The sequence below is a fragment of the Balearica regulorum genome, chromosome 10 (assembly GCF_011004875.1).
Source record: "Balearica regulorum gibbericeps isolate bBalReg1 chromosome 10, bBalReg1.pri, whole genome shotgun sequence".
NCBI classification, from domain to species: domain Eukaryota; kingdom Metazoa; phylum Chordata; class Aves; order Gruiformes; family Gruidae; genus Balearica; species Balearica regulorum.
This window is the reverse complement of record NC_046193.1, coordinates 15942623-15966206: the sequence shown is the minus strand read 5'-3', so window position 1 is coordinate 15966206 and position 23584 is coordinate 15942623. Positions and strand designations below refer to the sequence as shown.

At 46.1% G+C, this 23584-nt stretch overlaps 1 protein-coding gene across 8 annotated transcripts in view; it reads left to right on the top strand.

Annotated features, from left to right (window-relative positions):
* CADPS (calcium dependent secretion activator) overlaps positions 1-23584 on the top strand; it is a 220138-nt gene that overhangs the window by 129696 nt on the left and 66858 nt on the right. For 4 of the 8 annotated variants that reach the window (XM_075762313.1, XM_075762308.1, XM_075762312.1 and 1 more), the window contains exons 12-17: positions 2333-2469; positions 7717-7904; positions 18320-18421; positions 19354-19417; positions 20184-20307; positions 22689-22757. In XM_075762313.1, coding sequence (XP_075618428.1) covers positions 2333-2469; positions 7717-7904; positions 18320-18421; positions 19354-19417; positions 20184-20307; positions 22689-22757 — 684 coding nt within the window. The remainder of the gene's footprint in view (positions 1-2332; positions 2470-7716; positions 7905-18319; positions 18422-19353; positions 19418-20183; positions 20308-22688; positions 22758-23584) is intronic. The other 4 variants (XM_075762315.1, XM_075762310.1, XM_075762314.1 and 1 more) reach the window with 1 other exon arrangement.

Here is a 23584-nt window from a genome sequence, read left to right as displayed (position 1 = left end):
AAGCCAGCAGAGCTTCAGTCGGTTCGCAGCAACCGAAGGTCCGCTCTGTGCCCACCTTGCTCAGAGAACAGAAAGTGGGGAAAAGCTTATTAGTCTGGAGTAAAAAAATAATAATTTCAAACATGCTTTCTAGCACATCTGCTCAAAAAAGTTCACCAGCTAAAGGGCTAGAGGACTCTTCAAATTTCCAGCTGATTTACTCGGCGCTCAGAGCCTCGTTGGCTGAGCAGGAGGATTGACAGTGTATCAGGGCTTCTAATTGAAAAGTAATAAAATCTCTGAGCAAAGCTGGCAAATGAAGGCCTCCAGCCAATTTGTCAGCTTGCAGTCAACTCCGAGGAGCCGGGCAGAGCAGCAAGCCATTAAAAATAGTCTGATAATATCTGTTAAAACATTTTGCGGGCTCTAGGGATGGAATCGAAAACGGCATAGACAAACTCTTTGGGAGTGAACGCGATCAAATCGATCTTGGCCCACAGGGACAGAGACGATGGGGCAGAAAGCTGTCCAAACAGACAGGAGCTGGCCTGTGCCGGGACCCCTGGGGCTGGGTGGGCTTCACATCCCACGCCTGAGGATGCTGGAGAGGTGCCGTGGAGGTGATGGGCTCGTCAGGGACGTTGTCCCCGTCCCCCGAGCCAGCCCTCGTGCTGCCACGTTGCTCGGCACCGGCGGCGGCTTCTTCTTCTGTCCCCGTGCTGAATGCACGGAGCCGCCGGCGGAGGTGGAGGGGGGGTTTGGGACCGGGCAGGGGGAGGCGGCAGGACCTGGTGCGCGGAGCGAAACAGGGGAGAGGACCCTCAGATATTAACCAGCTGTAGGAAAGATATCAGTGTTTATTCAGCAGGGTTTTAATGAGGAAAATTGCCAGCTACTGCTGAATTAAGTATTGCTAGTAGCTAATTGAAATGTTACATGTTTTAATTTGTCTGATTTCTTTCCAGTGGGTGATGTTATTTATATAGTTTGTATATAGCTAACGACAGACTATACAGAAAATGTAAAGATTGCTTCCAATGATCAGTAGTATCTGAGAGCACAGACATGAACGAGGTATTTAGGAAGACATGCCATCCTTCACAGCTTAATATCAAATACTAAAGCGTATATAAAAGAACACTGTCTCATTATCATTTAAAGCTGTTTTTACTTTATTTTTAATTTTTTTAATTAAGGATTTTTGGTTTTTGTGGTAAAGAGGGATTTTGTTTTAAAACAAATACAGTTACCATATACTACTATTGCGGAAAACCACATTTTTGTGTCCTTTCAGCCGCATTGTTTCAAGGCCACCCAGTTCCCCTAGGAGGCTATAAACAGGGGAAGGATTTAAATCCAATTTTCTTTGTCGAGGATTTGGCAAGAACCCATATAGTAGGAAGCTGAGCACGGACAAAACCGAGTGAAAGGTGTCCTTTAATTCCCCGGCCGCTGGTAGAACAAAGCCTGCTCCCAGCGGGGTCCCGGCTGGCCGCACCCAGGCCGGCTTGGCAGCTTCATTTCAACTGCTGAATTCGGTGTATTTTTAGTTAACCATGTTGAGATTAATTAATTAGCCCCTAGGAGTTAGTGCCCGTAAACGTCACCCAAAGCAGAGAAGTGTGAATACGTTGGGGCTCAATTCACCCAAAAATGGCAGCTCGTAATCCAGGCGGAGGAAACTCAGTCCCTCCGTCGGGATGACTGGCAGCTCCGGCGCACTGTCAGGTTACTGCCTCAGTGACAACAAACTACATATCAATTTAACTTCTTAGCGATGCTTAAAAGAGCATCTTTTTGTTTCAGTGAGGTAGCATTTAAAGTTGCCATTAGGAAAAAAAATTGCCGTGGGGAGACAAACATTGGCGTTTGGATAAAGAGCAACATAACTGGTCTGATACCTAGAAAACCTAGTAAATGTAGAGAAAAACTTCATTAGAATGGCAGAATCTATTATAATTAACCGCAACTCTCTAAATAGGAGCTAATTTACTTATGTGAGCCAAAATTCTGTTAACTCATCGCGTATTGTAAGATACAGAGTTAAGTTCTTGGGTTTGTGTTCTGGTTTTAAGTACAGAATAAATGCACTATAATGAGCAGCTGACGAGATGTTAATTCTAAAATCTTTTGCCTAAATGCAGTAAGATAGTCAATAACTGATGCAAGTTGACAATGGGAGGTGAAAAGTGTACTGTATAGCCTGCAAAGAGAAAAGTTAATGGCAATGTAGGGAAAAGGAGATATTTAGCTTTCATGCTTCATACTGTATATTTTTTTCTGTTGTATTTGTCAACTGAAATGTCTTATATCTCTCTAAATGGTGTCTTTCTCTATATGTATAAATGAACAGATGCAGATAGAGCTCAAAAGCATGGCATGGATGAATTTATCTCTTCCAATCCCTGTAACTTTGACCACGCTTCACTCTTTGAGATGGTTCAGCGCCTCACTTTGGACCACAGACTTAATGATTCCTATTCTTGTCTGGCAAGTATATTCTTTGGTCTCTAGTGATATAAACATCAAGCAGCAAAGTGAAAGCTAGTGCGAGTGGGGGCTAATCCCCCTGTTGCTGGAAGATTGACTTCTGTTTACACCAGGTTTGAATTTGGCCCAGAGGTATTTTCTTTTGAGAGGCTACCTGCAGTGAACTGACTGCTGTTCTTCTCCAGTTGCACTGTCTTTATCATTTCTGTTTGCAATGCTTAAAATGTTTCTTCCTGCAAAGACAAACTCCCGTGTGGGGATGTGAAGTAGAGAGCAGTGTTTTGCAGCCTCCCGCACTGCCTTCCAGAGTCTTCTGGATGAAAGAACAGGGGAAAGGTGACAGTCTGGTACCACCTCCCATGTCAATGGAGTCCCACCAGGAATGACCGTGGCCCAGCCTTGTGTCTCTTTATGAGCAGGGATGCCAAGCAGGTAACAGATGGGACTTGGTGGGTAACTGCAGTGATGCTGCAGTCAGTCCACACTCATGTAGTCGCACGCCCGCCCTGGTTATCCTCATGAGCGCAGGTTGCAGCTCTCAGCCCACTGCTGTGTAACGTGGTCTATAGGACAGTGGCACTGAGATGCTCCAGGACAGCTTGTAGCCTTTGGCTGGGGTGCAGCGCTTGGGGGCTCTTAGCTACTGTGAGGGTTTAAATGACAATAACCTTTAACAATACACAACTCGAACAATTAATTTTTAGCAGTTTCAGTGAGGAGGATGAAGAGGCTCTTAGTTTCTGAGAAAACAACAGGATGAAGCCTTTCTAGAGGGGCCTGAAATGGAGCTCCTGTCCTGAACTTGGCATGGGACAGATCCTGACCTGCCACCCTCCTAGTGTTGCACAGAGACCTCCACACTGGGGTGTCATCGTGGGCTTCTTCAGCAGAAGGACCACTCCATGCCGATAACCTTCATCTTTTGCCAGCTGTGTAGCCCCTGGAGCTGGGGCTCTTGAGTGGCTTGCTGTGAAAAGCATCCACCTGGGAACACAACTGAGCAGTTGGCAGTGAGACTATCAGTCTCAAATCATGTCCTCCACGTCCCCCTCCACCATGGTGCTCCTCTCACCTGCTCTGCTCCTTGCACCGCACGCAAGGGCTGATCTCCTCAGAAAGGCTGAGATCCAGTAAATGCCCTTAGTGGTAGCGAGTTGTCACCTTCCTGATGAGAGGCAGGGCTAGGAGGAACGGTTGTGGACGTCCCCTGAGGTAAGGACGGGATGGGGGAAGGCTGCAGCGTGCACTTTACTCGCAGATACCCAAGTGGTACAAGTAGGCTTGGTGGGAGCATTGTCAGACCTGCAGCAGGTTTCTCACCGGTTCCATCGCTGTCTTTGCTCTGGCAGGCAGTAAATTTGGCATGCAGCTTCTGCTCCCCACGCATGGCTGACCCTAGGAAGACCATCCCCATCCATGCATGTCTGACAGGTTGGCTTGCAGCTGGTTTGTCTCTGTGCAGTTTCGGGCCTGGTGAGAGAGCTGTGTCCGTTGAATTAAATTCATGGAGAGGTGCAAGGCTATCACTGAAAATGTTTAACAATGTTTCTCTTCAAGAAACCCACCAGCCACACTTCTGCTTGTTATTGAGATGTTTAGGCCCTTGCTAGAAGCTACTGGAGTGGTGGAGCTCCCCTCAGCACCAAGACTTTTGCCTCTTCGAAGCAGAGCATCACCAATTAACCATCTTCTTTCAAATCACCCATTGCAGAGTGTTATAAAGAAGAGAATAATGGGCTGTGTTCACCTGCACTTGGATTTCACATGCTTCTTCACTTATTTTGATATGGTTTTGTCCTGATCATGGCGTAAAAAAACAGACTGACCTCAAAATTTGAGTTCAGCTGCAAAAAGCTCCCGTTGCTCTTGATGTGTCTGTGGGATGTTGGTGATACCATTGCGCTGGCTTGCCTGGAGGAGCTGCGAGCCTGTGGTAAGCCTGCTCTGTCCTCTCTCTGTGCCGCTGGGCAATTGTTATACTCCCAACAGGACATTTCCATGCAAGGTCCCACAGAGTTTTGCTTCGTCACGCTTCTTGTTTTCAAACGTGGACGTGGAGGTGCCAGGGAGGACTCACCCTGACACAGTGGCTTACTGTGACACAGAGGATAATCATCTCCTTTCCGTGGAACCGGGTTACACCACGTCACTGCGAGCCCACTCGCTGGCTGAGCCGGGCATCCCTGTGAAAACAAACAGACTGGCTGATCTCAGCTATGGCAGAAGTGATGTTTGCTGGCAGAGAGCACCGTGCTGGGGAAGGGAAGAGCGCTGTCTGCAGAGCTTGCTGAGGGCTCCATCGTCAACAAACTGGTAACGCAGTCGCATTCACAGCTCTTGCTGGACTTTTGGGAAGAGCATGCACCTCTTCCAGCTTCATATGGACCCTACACACGCATAGGTCTTCATTCTGTTTGCTTGGACACGTGCGTTGTGTCTGAGACTGCCCTTCAACTCTTCCCAAGACTTCCCAACCCGCTGCTGGCAGCCGAGTCTCTGCTGGAGCTGTATTGCCCATGATGTGTCAGCATTTGTGGGATTTGCATAATACAGCACATCATTTCTCGAGGAAAGGTGGTCTTCCAGAGTGCCCAACCTAGTCAACATGTTGCAAAGGAGTCAGGTTAAAAGGTCCATGAAGCAGGCCAGCAAAATGAAATTCTTTTGGTTTTCCTATGGTAAATAGGAAAATTCAGCTACTGAAAAGTGAAGATTCTCCCTCAAAAAATCTGTTTTTTTGCAGCAGCAGCTGCTTTTGCCATTAGAAAAATTGCCAGTGTTACACCAACCCTGACCAAACCTTGCATTACCCAGCTCCAAAGCTCCCGTTGCATTCCCTGCTGGTGCTTGGGACACGTGTCCCCTTCTTGGTGCAGTTCAGCTTGTTGAACACGGTCAGTCGAGCTCCCTGTGCTATGCAGCCTTACTCCATTGTCCCCTCCAGGTTTCCTCATGCCATTAAAGACCATCTGGGAGACCACACTGAGCTACACCTAGCTGCACTGGGGAGAGACACCCGATGTGTCATCACTATCAGCTGTGTTTGCCAGACTTGCTGGTTGTCAGCTGGTTGCGCCAGGCAAATCTTAATCAAGAGCCAGGATCTGCCTGAAGATGTGGGGGATTTGTCTGAATACCGCCTTTCATCAAACCTTAGATTTTTCCTGGGGCTGAGGGGAGCAGCATTTACTGCTCCTTGGGAGCCCTGTTCAGCAGCAGGTTTTTTATTTCCTACCTCTGCCATGCAAAAGAAGACCACCTGGTCCTCCTGGGCTCTGGATCTCTCCGCCATAGTCTGCTTGCCTGTGCTCTCATGAGGTATGAGGCTCATCACTGAACCTCAGAGCTTCTGCTCAGGTTTCCCCTCACTGAGCCATGGCAGCAATCTCAAGTGTTTGCCCCATCCCTTCCATCCGCCTGAGGACCAGCGCTTCTCAGACCGTGGTGCAGGGGAGCAACGTGGGGTGCTCTGGATCGCTGGGTCCAGCCCCCTGCTTCCTTCACCCCAAACTCTGGGCATGATGCTTGGCTCCAGTGAAATTAGTGCCAGCCTTCCCTTTGATGTCGGTAGGGCTGAGATTTCACCCCGTAGGGAGGACTGAGTCCTTTTTATATATTAGGTGAATATAACAAGTTCAACTGCATTTCTACCCCGGTAAATGAACAGTTACGACATTATCGCAGAACAGTTATGGCATTTCTGCATTTTTACTGTGCCTGATCGCCAAAGACTTGTGCGAAGAGAGGCAAGGTGAAGAGACGGTCCGAGGATGTAACAAACAGGCAAAGTAAAGAAATCCATAATCAAGCATAATACCAGCAACCAAAAAGCAAACAAAAATACTGTTAAAAGCAGTGAAGGCAAAATACCCCTCCCAAAAAATAGCCTTCCAGAGCACCGTCCCATCTGCATTGTTCTGTGGCTTCATTTTGAAATGTGCACTTCTAGTGATCCCAGCACTGTAGCTACTCCCTATATCTATCATTTTCCCCTCATTATTTTAATTCTTTTCTCAATCTGTTTTGGAGTTGGCCCAATAAGGATGAGCAAATCCTTCTCTATGTCTTTGAGCTCTTAATTGATATTTCTTCAACTCTTTTCAAAGCAGCTATTTTGGCATCTAGAAAAGATTTGGTGTCATCTGAGTGGTAGAAAATATATTTTAATCTTTCACAGCAGTGTTGTTTCTAAGATGTAGCATTTGGGGTAACAGATGGGGTGGCAAAGAAGTTGCCTATAGGGGCAGTGCTCTGCCTCAACTACTCTCCCGCCCGCTGCAGGAACTTTTCAATTAAACGATGAAAGATTTTGCAGCTTGATGCATTCCAGAGCTGCGTCTTAGCAATTGTTTAGCACCCAAATTTCCATGTAAATATTGACGGTTTTGCAGCATTTTGAAAAGCAATCTACAAGAATATACTTGTTCTCGCTAGCGCCTTTCCCGAAGGCAGAGGCGTGCTCCACTTCGGCTGTCCCGGGACGTTCACCGGAGCCGTCCCCTCGCAGGGAAGGGCGTCCTCCTCGGGAGCCCTGACGTTGCACCGCAAGCGATGTGTCACCAGGCCCCCAGGACTGACAGACAGAAATAGGCTGAGGTTTCTGGATGTGTAAAGAAATCCTGCTCGTGAGCAGAGCCTCCCTTTGCTGCGATGCCGAGGAGGTGGGCGATGGCAGAGCGCGTCGCCAGCGGTACATGATAAGGACGATGGGAAACGTCCCCTTCTGATACTGCGGAGCTGCCTTCCTCCGTCTGCAGGACGTTCCTACCTGCCAGATGCAAGAGAAGTCGTTATTCAGTGTAATCCTCCATGCTCTCCCCCAGATGGGTCTTCTTGCTCCTGGCCGAATGTACAATCCCATCCCCGAAATGAGATTACTGTTTCACACTGTTTAAATAATCAAACCTTTATCATCTCTTAAAGGTGTAAGTCTTTTTTTTCCCCCCTTTTATTTCTTTTTTTGCTAGGCACTGACATGAACTGGCCTAACTTTTCAGCATTTTAAATGACATTTCCCGTTAATGGTAGCATAATATGTTTTTGTTAACGGTTGCACTGAGTATATGCTGTGTTTGGGTGATGATGTACAGACTGTATTGTTTAAGAGTGACCTCTCTCCTTTTTCCTTAACGTAGCCTTAGGTTTGTATTTCTTTTATTAGAACAGTTGACCACTACACCTCCAAATCTGATAGCCTTTGTATTTAATAACTCATATTTAAAATCAAGTCTCTTTATTTCTAAACAGGGCTGGTTTAGTCCTGGCCAGGTCTTTGTGCTAGATGAGTATTGTGCACGTAATGGAGTGAGAGGCTGTCACAGACATCTCTGCTACCTCAGAGATTTGCTAGAGCGCGCAGAAAACGGAGCTATGATTGACCCCACCTTACTTCACTACAGCTTTGCCTTTTGTGCATCACATGTTCATGGCAACAGGTAAGGAATTCCTATCGGCTAGCAGCTCCCTGCCAGCAAGGGATGACTTTGTCAAATATAGGTTTCCTTGGATAATGCACAACAGTCCCCAATTTGTTTTCACAGTGGATGTTTGGCAGCAGCGCTTCTAGTGGCATAGTCGCTTTGTTTGTTTGTTTCATTGCTTGTTTAATGTAAGCAATAAAAATGCACGTAAAGGATCCAGAAATGAGGGGTTTTAACTTTCTTACCCAGGCACCTGCTAGATGCAGTTCTGGACAAGATAGGTGACTGCCATGGGTTGAATAAATAGAAGTACATGATATACTGTGCCGGTTTAATTGTTGTGTGAGAGGATCTGACAAGTTGCAGCAGTGAAATTTTCAGCAGTATCAAACTTCAGTGTTCAGAAGGGCTTTAAGACCTTGGGCACCCATGTTTCATGTAAAGTCCGTGTGATGTCAGTTCGGAAATTGCTTAGACATAACTGAAAATTTCATCTTGCTGCTGTTGCAAAGCAATTTCAATTTCAGAAGTAGCCCATTCCTTTCTCTCAAGTGTGGCAAACCTTTGATGGGAGGAACTGGAGCTCTGCTTTTCCCTTTTCTATGTATTTTGTTGACAGCTGTAGCATCTATTGCAGCTTCTTTTTCTGCTTTTGCCTGTTAAGTTGCATTATATACTTTGAGACATCGCTCTCTATCCTGCATATGCTGCTGAAGGAAGGAATGTTATAAAATAATTATGTGTTTTCATAAACCCTCTGGTAAATACCATCCCAAATTATGACACACATTGCCCAGGTTTCATGTTGCAAGGCTGCCGCTTGCTTTTGCAGTTACTTTCATACATCTTGTCATGGAAACCGAGTTTTTGCTTCCTTAGTTTCTTTTTAGTTCTGACTTTCCTTTGCTCATTCGTTCCTTCTTTGCCAATTGTTAATTTGATTTCAGTTGTTTGCTTTCAATTTGGTTTCCTTTTGGTTTATTTTGAGTTTTTTCATGCTTTCTTCTTGTTTCTTTCACTTTTGCTGCTGGCCTTGCCCCCCGCGTTTCAATCACTGCCCAAAGCCAACTTAAGGCAGAATTACTTGGTGGGTCACAGCCAAGTGCAGAAGGCGAGGGGGGCAAAGTGTCTCATGCCCCTGCCGCTGAAGCGGAGACAAAAAAGGATTCCAAAAAGGAGTCCAAAAAAAGGAAAGATTCCAAATCCCAGCCGAATCCAGAGCCGAAAAGGTAAGCGAAAGCGCGCAGTGCACAGAAGTGTGTTGCAGAGGGCACCGGCCTCCTCGGTCACTGAGCACACTGGGCAGCGTGTGTCCCTGCGGCACCGGCATTCGGGTCTTACGCTCTCCTGGGAGCTGGATGGTGTTTGGGCACCCAAGTCCCATAGGGGGTCAGGACCTTGAGATTTTTAGATGTGTGTTTAGGAGATTGCTGGCACGGCGTGTAGGGGATGAGGCTGGGCAGGGGAATCTGGCTGCCCCCACTGCCCCTCTTCCATAGGCAGGGCTCATCCCGGCAGGAGACTGTTGTGGGGACAGGACCTGGTTCAAAGCCCGCTGGGCCCATAACAGAGAGGAGGTTGGATGCTGGTCATGGCTACCCCAGGTACCTCTTCACAGGATCCAGCATAGCCGGAGCTGGAGCTTCCTCTTCATCAGGCTTGGTGGCAAGAGGTATCTGACAGTACTGGCCGAGGTGACACCCCACCATTTGCTCCCCATTGGGCTGGAGAGTTGTGGGCTCAGGAAAATGTCTTGCTTTAAAGCCGTGCGGCGTGCAGACCCCGGTCCCGTGCCAGTACAGCTGCCCAGGGCTGCCTGTGGCTGCTGTGCGTGCTGGGACACTGCTGGGTGCTGCTGGAGGGGCAACTCGGCCACGGCTGGGCTATGCCAGGACCTTGTTTAAAGTATTCCAGGAAAGGAACGAGATGGTTTGCTGTGACTTAGCTGTCTCTAGCTGATGGTTGACTTCACATCAAAAGGCTGAAGGTTCATATTCCTTCTTGGTCGCTGCCGTCTCCCTGTTGCCTGGGGATTATGGGAGCTGCAAGGCTGCGGCATTGCGCTTTCTCACCGAGGGCAGGCTCTGCGCAGTGCACGGCAGCCAGAGGAGTTTGGTACGGGGACTGCGGAGTGCGGTATCTGGCCTCTGCTATCGGGACATCACAAAATTGGGCTGCAGGGCATCTGAGAGAAAATGTGACTCTGTATCTTTCATGTCTACTCTCAGAAGTCTGAATATCTGAGCAGAAGAGTCACGATTTCTTCTCAGGAAGCTGCTTAGGCCACATGCATCGTGCATCGGTGAGCTGGCTGGCAGAGAGCGACAGAAAGCCAATATTTACCCATGCAGTCCTTACTGGCAGTTGCGACGTGTGTAAAGCCAGGTTCGCTTTAGCTACGTCCCTTCCTCCCACCTGCCACGACCATACGTTGCTCGTTGCCTTAGGGCTGGCCGTGCTCTCCCCGGGAAACCTATAGCTCATGGCAGAGCTGAAAAACCTTCCGTGTAAAATTTGTAGAGGTGCGAGCACGCCTGCCTTGTGACCCGGCACAGTGTCCGACGGAGCATCTTGGAGTAGCCATGCATTGAGGTGTTACTGGTATGCATGGTGGTCTGGGAAAGGTTCAAGTCACAAGTCATTTTTCTGTTTAACAAATGCTTCTTTTTCTGTCGAAAGTGTTGATTTTCTTTACAAAAGGAAGTTCCTTCACTTTTAGACAGTAAAAAAACCCAAGCGGGTGGTTTAGCTTTCCCCAGAATGAGGTTGGCTGTCACTCAGAATATGCCACCTAGTAATGAAGGTCGAGCAGGGAGATAATTTCATGTGGCTATCAATCTCCTGTATTAGCAGCCGACAGTGATGGAGCTGAGGTGGGCTGTCTGTTTGTATCGTGTTTGCGTAAGGTCAGGCAGTGAGACAACAGTCGCTCGCAGTCAGCGGGGAAGTGCAGGCAGGCTGCAGTGTGGATGCTGAGGACAGCCTGAAGGTCAAGGCTGACAGGATGACAGGCATCAGTGCGGGGACGATGCCTCCTCGCCTGTCCGGCTCCCGCCTCGGCGGCACGGCCGCCGCACTGCAGCCGGAACGGGAGCAGGATGGCTTCTGGTGGAAATGCACCTCCAGCTTGGAGCTGACCCTGCAGCCGCAGCAGGTGAAATGGTCAAAATGTGATTTTGGGGATATTTTGAAGCCCTGTTGCTTTAGACGTCAGTGTTTGGTTCTCCCAGGCTCGTGTAGCTTATTAGACCCCTGAAAGCCTCTCCAAAAGAAGGCTGTAAATCACTGCTATTTGCATGACGGTCCCCTTATTTTTTTCTGTTAATTTCATCTTTTTCCAAGTCAAAATGGAGTTAAATGTAAATCGCTTGTCCTGAGTTTCACCTCCTGCGGACACCTGAATATGTAACGGGCAGGCTGTCAGAAAGGCAGGGACCAGGAAGAGGCACAGGCTGCTGAATATCCGCATGGTTTGCGGGTACCCAGGTACTTGCTCTTCGCTAAGACTGAGGAGCTCGAGGCTTTTTCACTGTTGTGGTCACTAGTGAGTTAATAACCTGGGTTTATCCAGCAGGTATCACTGGCTGCCTTTTGTAAAGTCCTGCCATTCTGAAAGATGATGTGATTTCTGATGTATTTACCTACGCGACAGGTAAGAAAGGCATAGTGTTATTCAGGCATCCGACAACACACGCTGCGCGTTTATTGATGTCTCTTTGCTTTTGGTACCACACCATTGAGGCTGTCACTTTCCTTTATCGACAGCCCTCCAAAAATAGTGAAGGCAAGAAGAAGGCATGCTTTTAAGAGGACATCATGATTTTGGGTACAATTATGAAAGGTTTTACATGATCACCCAGGCCTTCTGTTTCCATGCTTTTCGCTGTCCTCACGTTGGAGGGCTCTGACAGTACTGCCAGCGTTGTTTGACACGCAGAGAAGTGATGTGTTAGAGGAGCCTTGCTGCTTCCCTGTCTGCACACGGGAGAGGCGTTGTGGCGCAGGGAGTTGAGCTCAGCTTTCCTAGGCCAAAAGTTAGTGCCTCAACCTTGAACGGCAATTCCTGCCCCTTCCGAAGGAATGGCTTTCGGGAGTGATCCTGGTTTCCCATGTGCCTTTTTTGGATTTAGCCATGTAATAACTTTCTTTTTCAATGTTAAAGCTGGCATCAAAAAAGACTCCTTCTGTGCTTATGAACCCCAAACTTCTAAGAATAAGACTAAAATGTTGATCATGTACATGCTAAGTATGAGAAGACAGTGAGCTTATCAAAATCAGGATGCCAGACTGAGTCCCCTCCAGTCTAATAACGACTGAACAGCATCGTTGTCTGTGAGTCGTTCAATGACTGTTTACCCAAGGTCCGAGCAGTTACTAGTCTCTCTGTTAATTAATTTGGTATATCACTGATTTGCCTTTTCCTCTATAAGCTGTATTTTACAGCATCAAACTTTTTTTCAAGAAGTAGCTCTTTTGTTACCTAACAATAAACCAAAGGAGGGTAGATTTAGATTAGATATTAGGAAGAAATTCTTCCCTGTGAGGGTGGTGAGACACTGGCACAGGTTGCCCAGAGAAGCTGTGGATGCCCCATCCCTGGAAGTGTTCCAGGCCAGGTTGGATGGGGCTTTGGGCAACCTGGGCTAGTGGAGGATGTCCCTGCCCATGGCAGGGGGGTTGGAACTAGGTGGGCTTTAAGGTTCTATGATTCTATGAATATTAGCATTAGGTTTCATTAGTTTTTTACAACTGTAAGCCAGCAGAAATAATGTTATCTTCATAAACCTGAGGAATTGAAAAGTCTGCATAACATATTTGTAATTTTTTTCCATTGTATTCTAATTGTATATCTGGCTGTTTCACATAAAGGTGAGATTTCCATACAACTAGTTAAAAAACCGAACCAGGACATTTTCAATCCCTTAAAAGAAGTAATAAATATATGAACGCTTTATCACAGTACGTTCATATGCTTCCCATAGTACTTTGTGTTTAGTTTCCACGTCTCATTCAGGGTAATCGCCCTGGCTGCAGTAAGGCAGGTTAAAATCCGGCATGGTGTAACGCCGTAACCTTTCGTTAGGTGCCGGCTCCATGTCCCGACCAGCCCCGTGATAAGTCCGCGGTGACACGGCGTGCGTTATGGCTGTCTGTCGGATAGGATCCGGCGTCTGTGCTGAAGGGAGGTGGGTTGCCAGCCACCAGCAGATAACCAGCTCTGTGCGGCCGGCTGACGTGATTCATTACAATGGGTGTAGGATGGCAGTGCTCAGAAACCATCCGGTTCAGCCGCGGTGCGTCAGGGGTGTAGATCGCACATGAGAAGCGATGAGCCGTGACTTGGCTCGGCGCTGCGGCGTGGAGGAGAGCCCAAGCGAAATGAAGGCAGGAGTTGGGAGGATGAAATGGCTCCCATGCTCTGCAGCATCTTGAGCAGGCGGCTGGGGAAGCGCCCAGGAGGGCTGGGCTGAACAAAGGGCTTTCAACCGGCATTTTGCACACGGTGTGAATTCCCAGAAGAAAAGGGAGTCGGGGGAAAATCGATGTTTGCTGAATAAGCTTTTTTCAAGGGGTCTAAACAGGTGGGCTCTTTCAGGTCAGATTTGCTGGGGGAGATGCAGGAGGCAGCAGGCAGGCAGCTGTGGTCCTGCCCGCGGCCCCAGAGCCAGTCCCCGTGCAACCGGTGGGACTTCGCACAGGCAAGTCTTCCTGCGAGGGATCCTTTGAAAGCCTATCCTGACACATGCCGTCCAAGGCACTAATCATCGATGTTTACTGTATAGCTCATATGTGCTGCACCTGGCAACCAGCAAGGGAGCTGAAGGCAGCACGTGTTTTATATTTGAGTTGTTACTTAAAAAATCAAATTATTTGCATCAGTTTTTGACATTGTTTTTTTTCCTTGGCTCTGTATGCCAGGGCTCACAGTGCGTGCAAAGATCTGTTTGCTACGTGTAAGCAATATTTTCTACAGTAAAAAAAAAGTGTAGACAAGTTAAACATAAAAGGTGTAAAAGATGATATGTCTTTTCATTTATAAGCCACCATGGTATTTCATACAGGCTTATGTCAAAGAGATTAACCCACTGGAGCTATACTGTATATTTATAATTGCATACAAATGCATGCTATTGCTTCATATATTAGTCTTTGTTAAAAAATCATTTTGATATATTTGTTTTAGCAGCATAACTAGCCCTGGGGGCACTGGGTATAATTAGAAAAGGGCATGGGGGGAGGCGGGGCTTGTAGAATAAAGCAGTGGCCTTAGGATCACAGGTCCTAATTATAATTTATAATTAACCCCGGAATTTGCACAAACCATCTAAGCTAAACAAGGACTATCATTTTTGATGTTCAAATTGCAACCCTTTTTTTTTAATTTTGGCACCTGCTTTGTTGATGTTGGTGTTTTCGTGGCTTAAAACTTAAAAACAAGGGGGGGATTAGGAAAGTGGCATTTAAAACTTTTCCTATGAAATGTTTACAGTGGGAATTTACTAGTCTAGAGCCAACATAGCGAATCTGCAGCAGCAGAAGTGATCTGAAACTTGTTTACTTGGAATTAATTTTTTTCTTATTTGTTTTTCTTGCCTTTTTTGCCCTTCTGCTTCCCTCTCTGCCCACAACTTCTGCCGTACACCTCAAGTGTCTCTGAGCAGGAGCTATCGAGAATCGAATGAAATCGGGTCTCCACACAGACGGAGACATTTATGTTTTTTGTTGACCCAAATTCATAGACCCGAACCCATTTTGTCCTTCGTGCATCTGTATATACCATGTACCTACAGAACTTTTTGTTCACCCTTTTGCTCTCCTTTTATTGCCCATCACTGCTTCAGTGTAATAACGAGTGCGTGTGAGAACATCCATTTCCTCCAGCTGCATTTTAGCTAGCCTTGCTGCAGAAATGCTGCTCGCTGGAGGAGTCGGTGCTTCTGTCCATGAGATCAAATAGCAAATATCGAAGTTGAGCTGGAGACCTTTGCTGAAAACAAAATTGCCGGTAAGCATCAGAACGAGCTGGTGCGACTTGAGCTTCTCCTGGGGATTTTTTTCAGCCCCATCAGCCATGTACTGGAATTGTCTAGAGCACAGAAGTGAATCTTAAATTGTAGCACTGCTAAGCTATATACCCTTTGTGTTCTTGCAAAAGGGAAAATAAATATGTTCCCTCAAAAAGATTACATTTTCAAAGTATATTTGACTTGAATATTTAATTAGGTTTCCAAATTATCAAGCTAATAAATTAAGTGCAAGGCTTTGGGTAGTGTTTTTCCAGTTCTATGTATATCCTGCATTTGTCACTAATTAATGAGTTCCTAATGCTTCAGCTTCTGGGAAGATGAGCAACAAAGATTAACATAACTAGTAAATCCGAAGATGTGCAGCTGGGTTATAGTATTTGAAATTTGACAAAAACATTGGAAGTATTATTATTAGTGACATGGCTCAAGATGGGGGATTGTGAGGAAAGCAAAGATGACAGAACTGGTGCTAACCACTGTGACAACAACTTGAAAAGCAGCCGACATGACATCTTTCCTATCATGCTGCCGAAAATGTCAACTTTGTGAAGGACAGTGAGAAAATGGTTTGCCGAAAATTTGAAAGGTAGATTCAAGAGATGCTCATCATGTCAGATGCGATATAGTCCACAGCTGGGTGAGAAAGGGAGTCCTTGCCGTGGTGATGGCTCTCGGTTGGCAGGCCCTTCCAGACATCCGCGCTGCTCCAAAAATGGCTACAGCTGACCTGTAGATTGTCTCAAGTTTGCAGTAGCGTGATACACGAGAGCAGCGTGCATTTACACGGTGCAGCAGGCCCTGCGTGGAGGGAGCGGTGGCCAGAGCCACCAGGTTTGATGTTCTCCTGGCTCACAAAGACCCCAAGAAGGGCAAAGACCACATGGCAAAGCCTATGTGGTCTACGCGCACCTCAGTGGTTGGGTTGGCATCCCTTGGGGCGTCGTGACTTGGGCAAGAGACGCGTTGGCCAAAGGTTCCCTCACCAGAGCCCGCCCTCCATCTTCATGTGGGTCAGCATTTTCCAAGTGATGTTTCCAGAGCCACCACCACCCATCCGGGATGCGACTGATGCTCTTGTGTCAGCGCATTTCAGGTGTCTATCGTGAGTCGTTATGTGGTTAGCACTAAGTAACTGTTTCCGGCAAAACCAAAGCCCTTTGAATACATTGAGAAAAAGCGATTCATGTGAAAGGGCTGCGACCCAACCTGAGCTGTCAGATCCTGCCGTTAAATCTCACCGGTTGAGGTTATTGACCCAGAAAAGGGTAACATAACTTTCAGACCATTTCCAGTCCATCAGCAAATCACTGCCAGGGCAGGCGGCTTTTCCTGCATCATTTCTCAGCACTGATACAATTAACCTGGTGACGCTCCGCGAGCTGTTATGGGTACAGGGGGGGAACCGAATGCCAAAAGTCGAATGAGGGCTTCAACCCTGCCCCTTAATGTACGGCATTTATCGGGGTCTGCCTTGAATTATCTGCTCTTCTGCTCTGAGAGCAAAGCAGGCGCTGTGAGTTCGCAGCATCACAAAAGGCATGAACATCTCTGTCTGAATATTAAATATTTTATGGAACTTTGGATTAAAAATATATTAAGCATGTTCAGACATTAATTTTTGCTCAATATCTAATTTGGGTTTTTTTGTGGCTTGCTCATTTCTTCAAAATAACTAGTCCTAATTAGGTACTAATGAGACCAGATCCATACTTCCAAAACTGTTTATGAAATGTGTTCCCCAGCTGAGACATTTTATCCAAGTTTCAGCCTAAATCTTTTTTCCTTTTTTTTCTCCTTAATACACAACTGAATTTGGCAAATAATCAAGAAAAGATTTCTGATTAAATGCTCTTTCAATTTAAATACATCCCCTGGTATTCGAGTCTTTTTCTGTGTCCATGTTGCAAATTTTATTTAATATATATTTAGTTTTAAAATTTTGCACTAAATATCATGTGAGGTTTGCTAGTTCCTCTTCCGAAATGTTTTAATGGTTTATTCACCTGTGTTGGAATATCAGAGTTCGTCTTTATGATATTAAGAGCTTACTAAATGCAGGGTCAAGTAGAAGTGATTGTACAGATTTCATAGCTTTTAATTTTTTTATAGGGTTGTGGGTTTTTTTAAGTTTAGGGCCTTTGATTCTTTAAGAGGAAAATAAAGCCAACCAATTAACCCCTGACAGGAGGTTCATTAGAAGCTTTGTAATCCCTTGCCAAGTCTTTTGTATAACCAAACCAGTCTAGTACTGCGGATTTACGCAGCTTAAGCTGAACACTGGAGGAGGCCTTTAAGTAAGAACATTTGTTCAATTTTAAGACGTCTTGCATTACCTAAAGAGCGCCTGTGCCAGCAGAGTTGCCCAGGAGCACACAAATCCGTAGACTTTGCTTGCCGGCAGTGGGGAGCGGTGCCGTGGATTGTCTGCCTGGCCGATCCCTTTGGGGGATGGATGAGATTCCCTCTCTCCTCTCGCCCGGGATTCTGCCGCGCGGCGTATTTTGCCGTGTGGGTCTCGGGGAGAAGGAGGGGATTGCTGCTCTCGGATGGCTTGGCATCGGCAGAGGTACGGGGTGGAAGAGCACAGGGACTGCCGCATCATCCAGCCCCCGGAGAGCTTCGGCAGGGTTCGCCTGCACACTGTGCCCTGTGAAAGATGAGAAATACCCCAAGGCAGCAGGACCTGGGTGTCTCGCAACGCGTTCCTGTGCACTCCTGAAATACAAGAGTGGTGTAAATAGTCCCAGCAAATCTTTGATAAACAGTGTCAGTGCGTTAATGTTTATAAATGAAAATTAAATGACTGAAAAGGCATTGCATTTTCAAATGCAAAATGCGTGTCGCTCTCTAGGAAACATTTCGGCAGAATATATTGAAGATGGTTCACTACAAGAAATCACTATAATGGAGTGATTCAGCGGTCATGAAGGAGTGCAGCATTTTATATTCTGTTTGTATATACGCCTGTTGTCAATATTCTTTTATGCTGTGAATTGTGCTAAATTAGCAGCTGAATTTTTCTGCAGAAATTAAGTCCTTATTTTGCCAGCAATGGGCCCAATCCTGCCGTGAGAGCTGGCATTGCGCTCCCTGTCATATACCTACAATTAAAATGAGATTCTGCTTTTTCTGACTTACCTGTCACAGAAAAAATAAATGGGGAGGGGGGTGTCCACATCTCGATTATCCCTCTGAGTGAGGATATTTCTTTATTTGTTTATTTTTGATACCTCGGCAGTCGTGCTGCCGTGACCAGCCGTGTCTCGGCGTGGCACATCCTCTGTCCCGGGTCTCGTAGTTGGCGACATCCCTTTTGGAAGGGGCAGCGTGCGGTGTGCTGCGGGGGTGAGTTACCGGGGTGGCGAGGTGGAGTCTGAGTCATTCGTGGCATTTCTCCTCCAGACCTGACGGGATAGGAACCGTGACCGTAGACGAGAAAGAGCGTTTCGAAGAGATCAAGGAGCGGCTTCGTTTGCTTCTGGAGAATCAGATCACGCATTTTAGGTAAAGGCAGAGAGCCCAGGCTGAATGCGAGAGGACTGATTTCCTCCCAGCTCCCTCCTATAAGCAGCAAAGCCAAAAGGCAGGTTTTGAATTCATACGGGAATTTTGCATATGCGGCACAGACCTACACAGGGCAGTGGAGCTTGCACCGTAGCATGTTTGTAGCCAGAGAGTGATTTTAAATATATAACCTGTAAAGGATATTTCAAACCGTCTTGCTCCCATAGGCATGGTAATGCTGTGGATTTTTTCTAAAATTTAACAACAACAAAAAAAAACCCCTTATCCTCTTATTTCTCCATTCCCCTCTGCTCAGTTATTACCCATTTATTTTCCCTTCTCCTTACTATACAGACAGGCAGGGCTTTCTGCAGGGATGTCACAGTATGGAAAGGATGGATTCTGCCCCCACAAGAAGGGATGAATTGCCCCCCGCACACCAGCCGGGTCCCGGGCAGGTCGTGCACGTTTGCGGGCGGGCGGGTGATGTGCATTCGCACGCAGAGTCCCCGCGTGAGCCCTTGGGAGCTGCCACTCACCAGGGACGGTGCCTGGTTCAGCCGGTTACCTACCACCCGGTGCATCGCCAGGCCTCCGGCTGGAAGTAAATGTCCTTTCCAGAGGAGCTTTTTTTTTTCCATTTTTACAAGAAGATGATATTTAACTCTCTCCTAGGAAATCTAAAAACTCTCCAGGTGACACCCAGATTTAATAAGCTGCTAAATCAGCTTATGACTACCCTGTATTCCGTTTGGCTGCCTTAGTGTCCGCACCATCAGAGCCTTTCGGAAAGTTACCCTGCAGAAAGACTGCTCATTCCGGGCAGAGGGACAGAGAATTGCTCAGACATATTTAGGAGAGCATCTTTATAGCTCTGGAAAGACTTGTTCACATGCACCTGATCTGTTGTTAACTTGATGTGGTTTTTCTAGGTACTGCTTTCCATTTGGCCGTCCAGAAGGCGCACTAAAAGCTACTCTATCGCTGCTGGAAAGGGTAAGCATAAGAATCACAGAGAGTAGTTAAAATTACCTATATTCATGTATCTTTCCATCCAGAACAGCTTGAGGAAGTGTTGCTTTTGCGCAGGATGTGTAATTAATTATAGTTGATATCGAAACGTGGGGGGTTAGGTGGGGCTGTTATCTCTCCTGCTTGAGCTCGGAGGCCGGTGTGCAGCCTGGCCACTAAAGGCAGCACAGCCCGTGTCTGCGTTGATCGCGGAGGGTGGAGGATCTCGCCTGCAAGCGCCTATACCCTGATAAACGACACCTGGCTGCTGTCTGGTGAAATTCCCATCTCGAGGCAGACTCGTTCCCCCTGAGTGTAGGAAACCTGCTCATCATCATCCTCCCCATCCCTATTTCTGCCTCTGCTGCTCCAACATCCTTCTCACCTCGCCTAACCTGCCGTATGGCTAAGCCCAGACCTAAACCAAAGTCAATCAGCAGAACCCGGGAAGGGCATAACATTGCCTGGCACTGGGCAAATTGTGATAGATCTTAATGTCATGCTCTAAAAAATCAGAAGCAGATTTCAGGGCGTGCCATAGGGTATAGTTACAGAAGGGGAGTAATATAGCAGGGGTAGGTCCCACGTCTCAAGCTGGCCAAGGTGACCTTGTAGTGGATCCTGCACATCATTGTACACACACCCCGAGAGCCACGCAGCGCTACTGTAGGAATGGATGTATGTGCTGGGCTTGGAGAAAAGCAGTGCTGTGTGCCCGATGCCACAACAAATCAGATTTTCTTGTGTCAAGGTTCTGATGAAAGACATAGTTACTCCGGTCCCTCAAGAGGAGGTAAAAACAGTCATCCGTAAATGCTTGGAGCAAGCAGCTCTAGTCAATTATACTCGACTATCAGAGTATGCCAAAATTGAAGGTAAGGCTCTTTCTTTGTGAAATTACAATTTTGTTATATTTCTAGGTGGCAACTGTGGCTGGGAGCTATTTAAAAGAAGCTCATTTGCTATTTATTCACTTGTCAATAAAACTGGCGTGATTCTGAATCATTTTTGTGGTGTTGGCTTCGGAAGCAGTTAAGAATGGAAGCTATGCAAAACGTTTCTTTTTCTGGAAAAGAGAGAGGAAACAGTTAAAAGAAACTGTAGTTGGGTGGGGTTTTTTTGATCGTTAGTGCATTTGGCCAGTGGTGTAGTATTCAGACTCGTCATGGTTTTAAAAAACAAATTGAGAAATACTTGGGATGTCATCTTTGCAGCTGAAGGTATAGTGCAGCTAATTGCTTGTGACAGTGGAGTTCAGGAAACAAATGAAAAATAAGAAGCTGAAAAACTGTTTAATCTACGCTTAATCATTTGCAGCCAATTTAAAATGTCTTTTTTCTGGGAGTGTTTCATTGTCTTTGCAGTTTGCATAGCAGCCATTGATCAGTGATCCTGTACTTGCATCAGATTTCTTTCTTGTCACTCTAAATCCTGCGTAGCTGATATTATTGACCTTTTAAGTTATGGGAGAATAATAACCAGTGACCAGAGACACATGTAGCCATCTAAAAGACATTTTAAAGCTTGCTAGAGGATACGCGTTAACTGAAGCTCTATGATCCAGTTGTTCTTTACATGTTAATCGGTTTATGTTGGTGCCTTGTTGGCTGCTATTCACAACCTGAAACTCCTACACAACTTTATCCGAGTTCCCAATTGCTTAAACCTGTATGTTCCAGATGAATGGTATGTTCTGCTCTAGACTTTGGGTTTCTGTCATGTGTGATGTGAAGCTTTCCCACAGCTGAGATTATCGTTGTGTGTCTCTAGGACAATATTGAGAGGAGAAAGAAAACCCCCAAAACTCCCTCTGATTTGTTCTTCGTTCTTGTTTACATGAAAAATTGGGATATTATATGACAAATTGTCCAGGTTCTGTACATGACATGTCCTCTCTTTTTCCATTTGTTTTCTGTCTAACGATGCAAATTGTGTACCAGTGGTAATGAATTCATTGTTATGCATCCAGTGAGAAACACTTAAGAATTGGGCACTAAAAGGATGTTTATCAACTCTTGACTTGGTAATGAGTGACAAAAATAGAGAAGGAACGAAGGTTTCATAAGCACTGTATTATCAGGCAATTTATTGAAGTACTCAACTTCACAGGATATTTTAATTGGTGTATTCTGTAAAATGCAATGTTTAAATATACTTGACGAGGATGGAGAAGGACTGAGAATCAAAAGCAGCTTTTCTGTTGATGGATGCTTCTACCCAGGGCTGGCTCCCTTAGGTTCTCTGTGTAAATATCACTAACTCGTTGGTAAGATTTGCTCTCTTCTTTCAGATAAATCTATGCAAAAACAAACTTTATGATCTGTAAGTAAAAATGCATTCATTTCCAAAGTAGAACAGTTAGTGTGTACTTTTCCTTTTGTGCCTCAATTCTTCTTGGTTGTGTTAATTATCTGCCCTCTTTTTCGCACTGTGACTTTTAGGTCTGGGAATACTTTGAAGCAACAAACCTTTTTTTTTCCAGCTACCTTTTCCGAGAAATAGTTCATTCCACACTACCTGCTCTCTTCTGCTTTTCTCCTCCTTTATCCGTGATTGGCCACAGCCACTTTTTGACACTATCTCTATAAAAGTGGTTGTAACACCAATTTCCAAGCATGCTGGGATTGTTAATTCGAACAACCCAACATCCGCCAGCTGCATGCATCAGGTTTTCTCTCATGAGCATAGTCCACTACACATTCAAATACTTCCTGAGAAGAGCATATAACAGATTTGCCTTGGCAAGACGCGTTCCTGCGCGCTGTACGTGGCTTTGAAACCTTGCTTTTAAAAGCTGACATTTGAATAGCCACGCGTTTAGGAGAGCTTTGTCAGAGATGCAAAACCAAATCAGTGGCAGCGGTGCTTGAGGCTATGCTTATGAAGAAATACCTGTGAAAGCCTTAGATACTGAAGGCTGAAATCCTTAGTATCTCGGAGCCTTAAACCAATGAAATTACTCATGACGTTTTGATCATTATATTCTTGCAAACAGTTCAGAGCAAACCTCTAGAGTCATGGTCACAGCCTCTCTTGTGACTCATGGGCATGCTGAATGGTTAATCCAGTAGATCTCCAATTTTAACCCTCCTTTTTTTTTTCTTTTTTTTTTCCCTTCCTTTTATCCTGTGTGTATCCCAAAATACTCTACAGCTACTTTCCTTTTAACCTAACATAAAGTTTTCCTCTGACCTGTAGCCTATAACCTCTTTACCTCTGACCTAAGCCTCTTGCATGCCCAAATCCTCTTTTATAGGGAAAAAGAGAGAAATGTATGAGCATCCTGTCTTCTGCTTGGCCTCTCAAGTGATGGATTTAACCATTCGTGAGTACCTACCACCCTCCTCTCCATGCTGTCCTCACTCTTTCTGTTTTTCATTACCTCAAGAAAGTCCAGATCCAAACCAACTCACTCTCCTTGCTTCAAGTCTTTTAGCATTGGCTTGTCTGTTGCTTCTGTCTGTGAAACCCAGTGTGAGAAGTCCAGTCACTTTTTATCAGCCTAAACCAGGTTAGACAATTAACCCATCTCGTTTGTGATAAACTCAGATCGTCTAAGTTTTTTCAGTTCTTCTTTATGTCTGTGACCTGAATGCATTTTTACTTTGCTTCTGTGTAACCCCAATTTGTAAAGTGCTTGTCACTGGTACACAATCAAAAGGTAGCAGCTACATCGGGGAGAAGTGAGCTAGAGGTCAGATAAAGGACACTCGGAAAAAGCCATCCCTTTGCCTGCGTATAAGATCTTTACCCAATCCTGTGTATAAGATCGTATAAGGCTGTCCTTTCTCTGCACATCAGATCTTACATGTCTCCTGTCTGTTAGCTCTCGAACAGAAGGATGCGCTTTACTTGCTCTCCTCCTCGATTTTTCACTGACTCCTTTGCACCGAGCTCTGGAGGGGACATCCCAGCTCCGCTGTCACTTGGGATCCCCTCTGTGTCCTCAGAGCTCGCCCTCTCTGGTTTTCTATTTGTGCAGCGTTTTCTTTCACCTCCGTGAAAGGAGTTTCTTTGGGTAACCCCATGCCTGGGGGGGCGGGGGGCGAGACCGGGCGACTTTTCTTCTTTTCAAATGTCATATATCACGCATAACTGGGGGGCTGTGCGGTCCACTTGCTCATTAATCCTGCATATCTGTTCTTGTTTCTC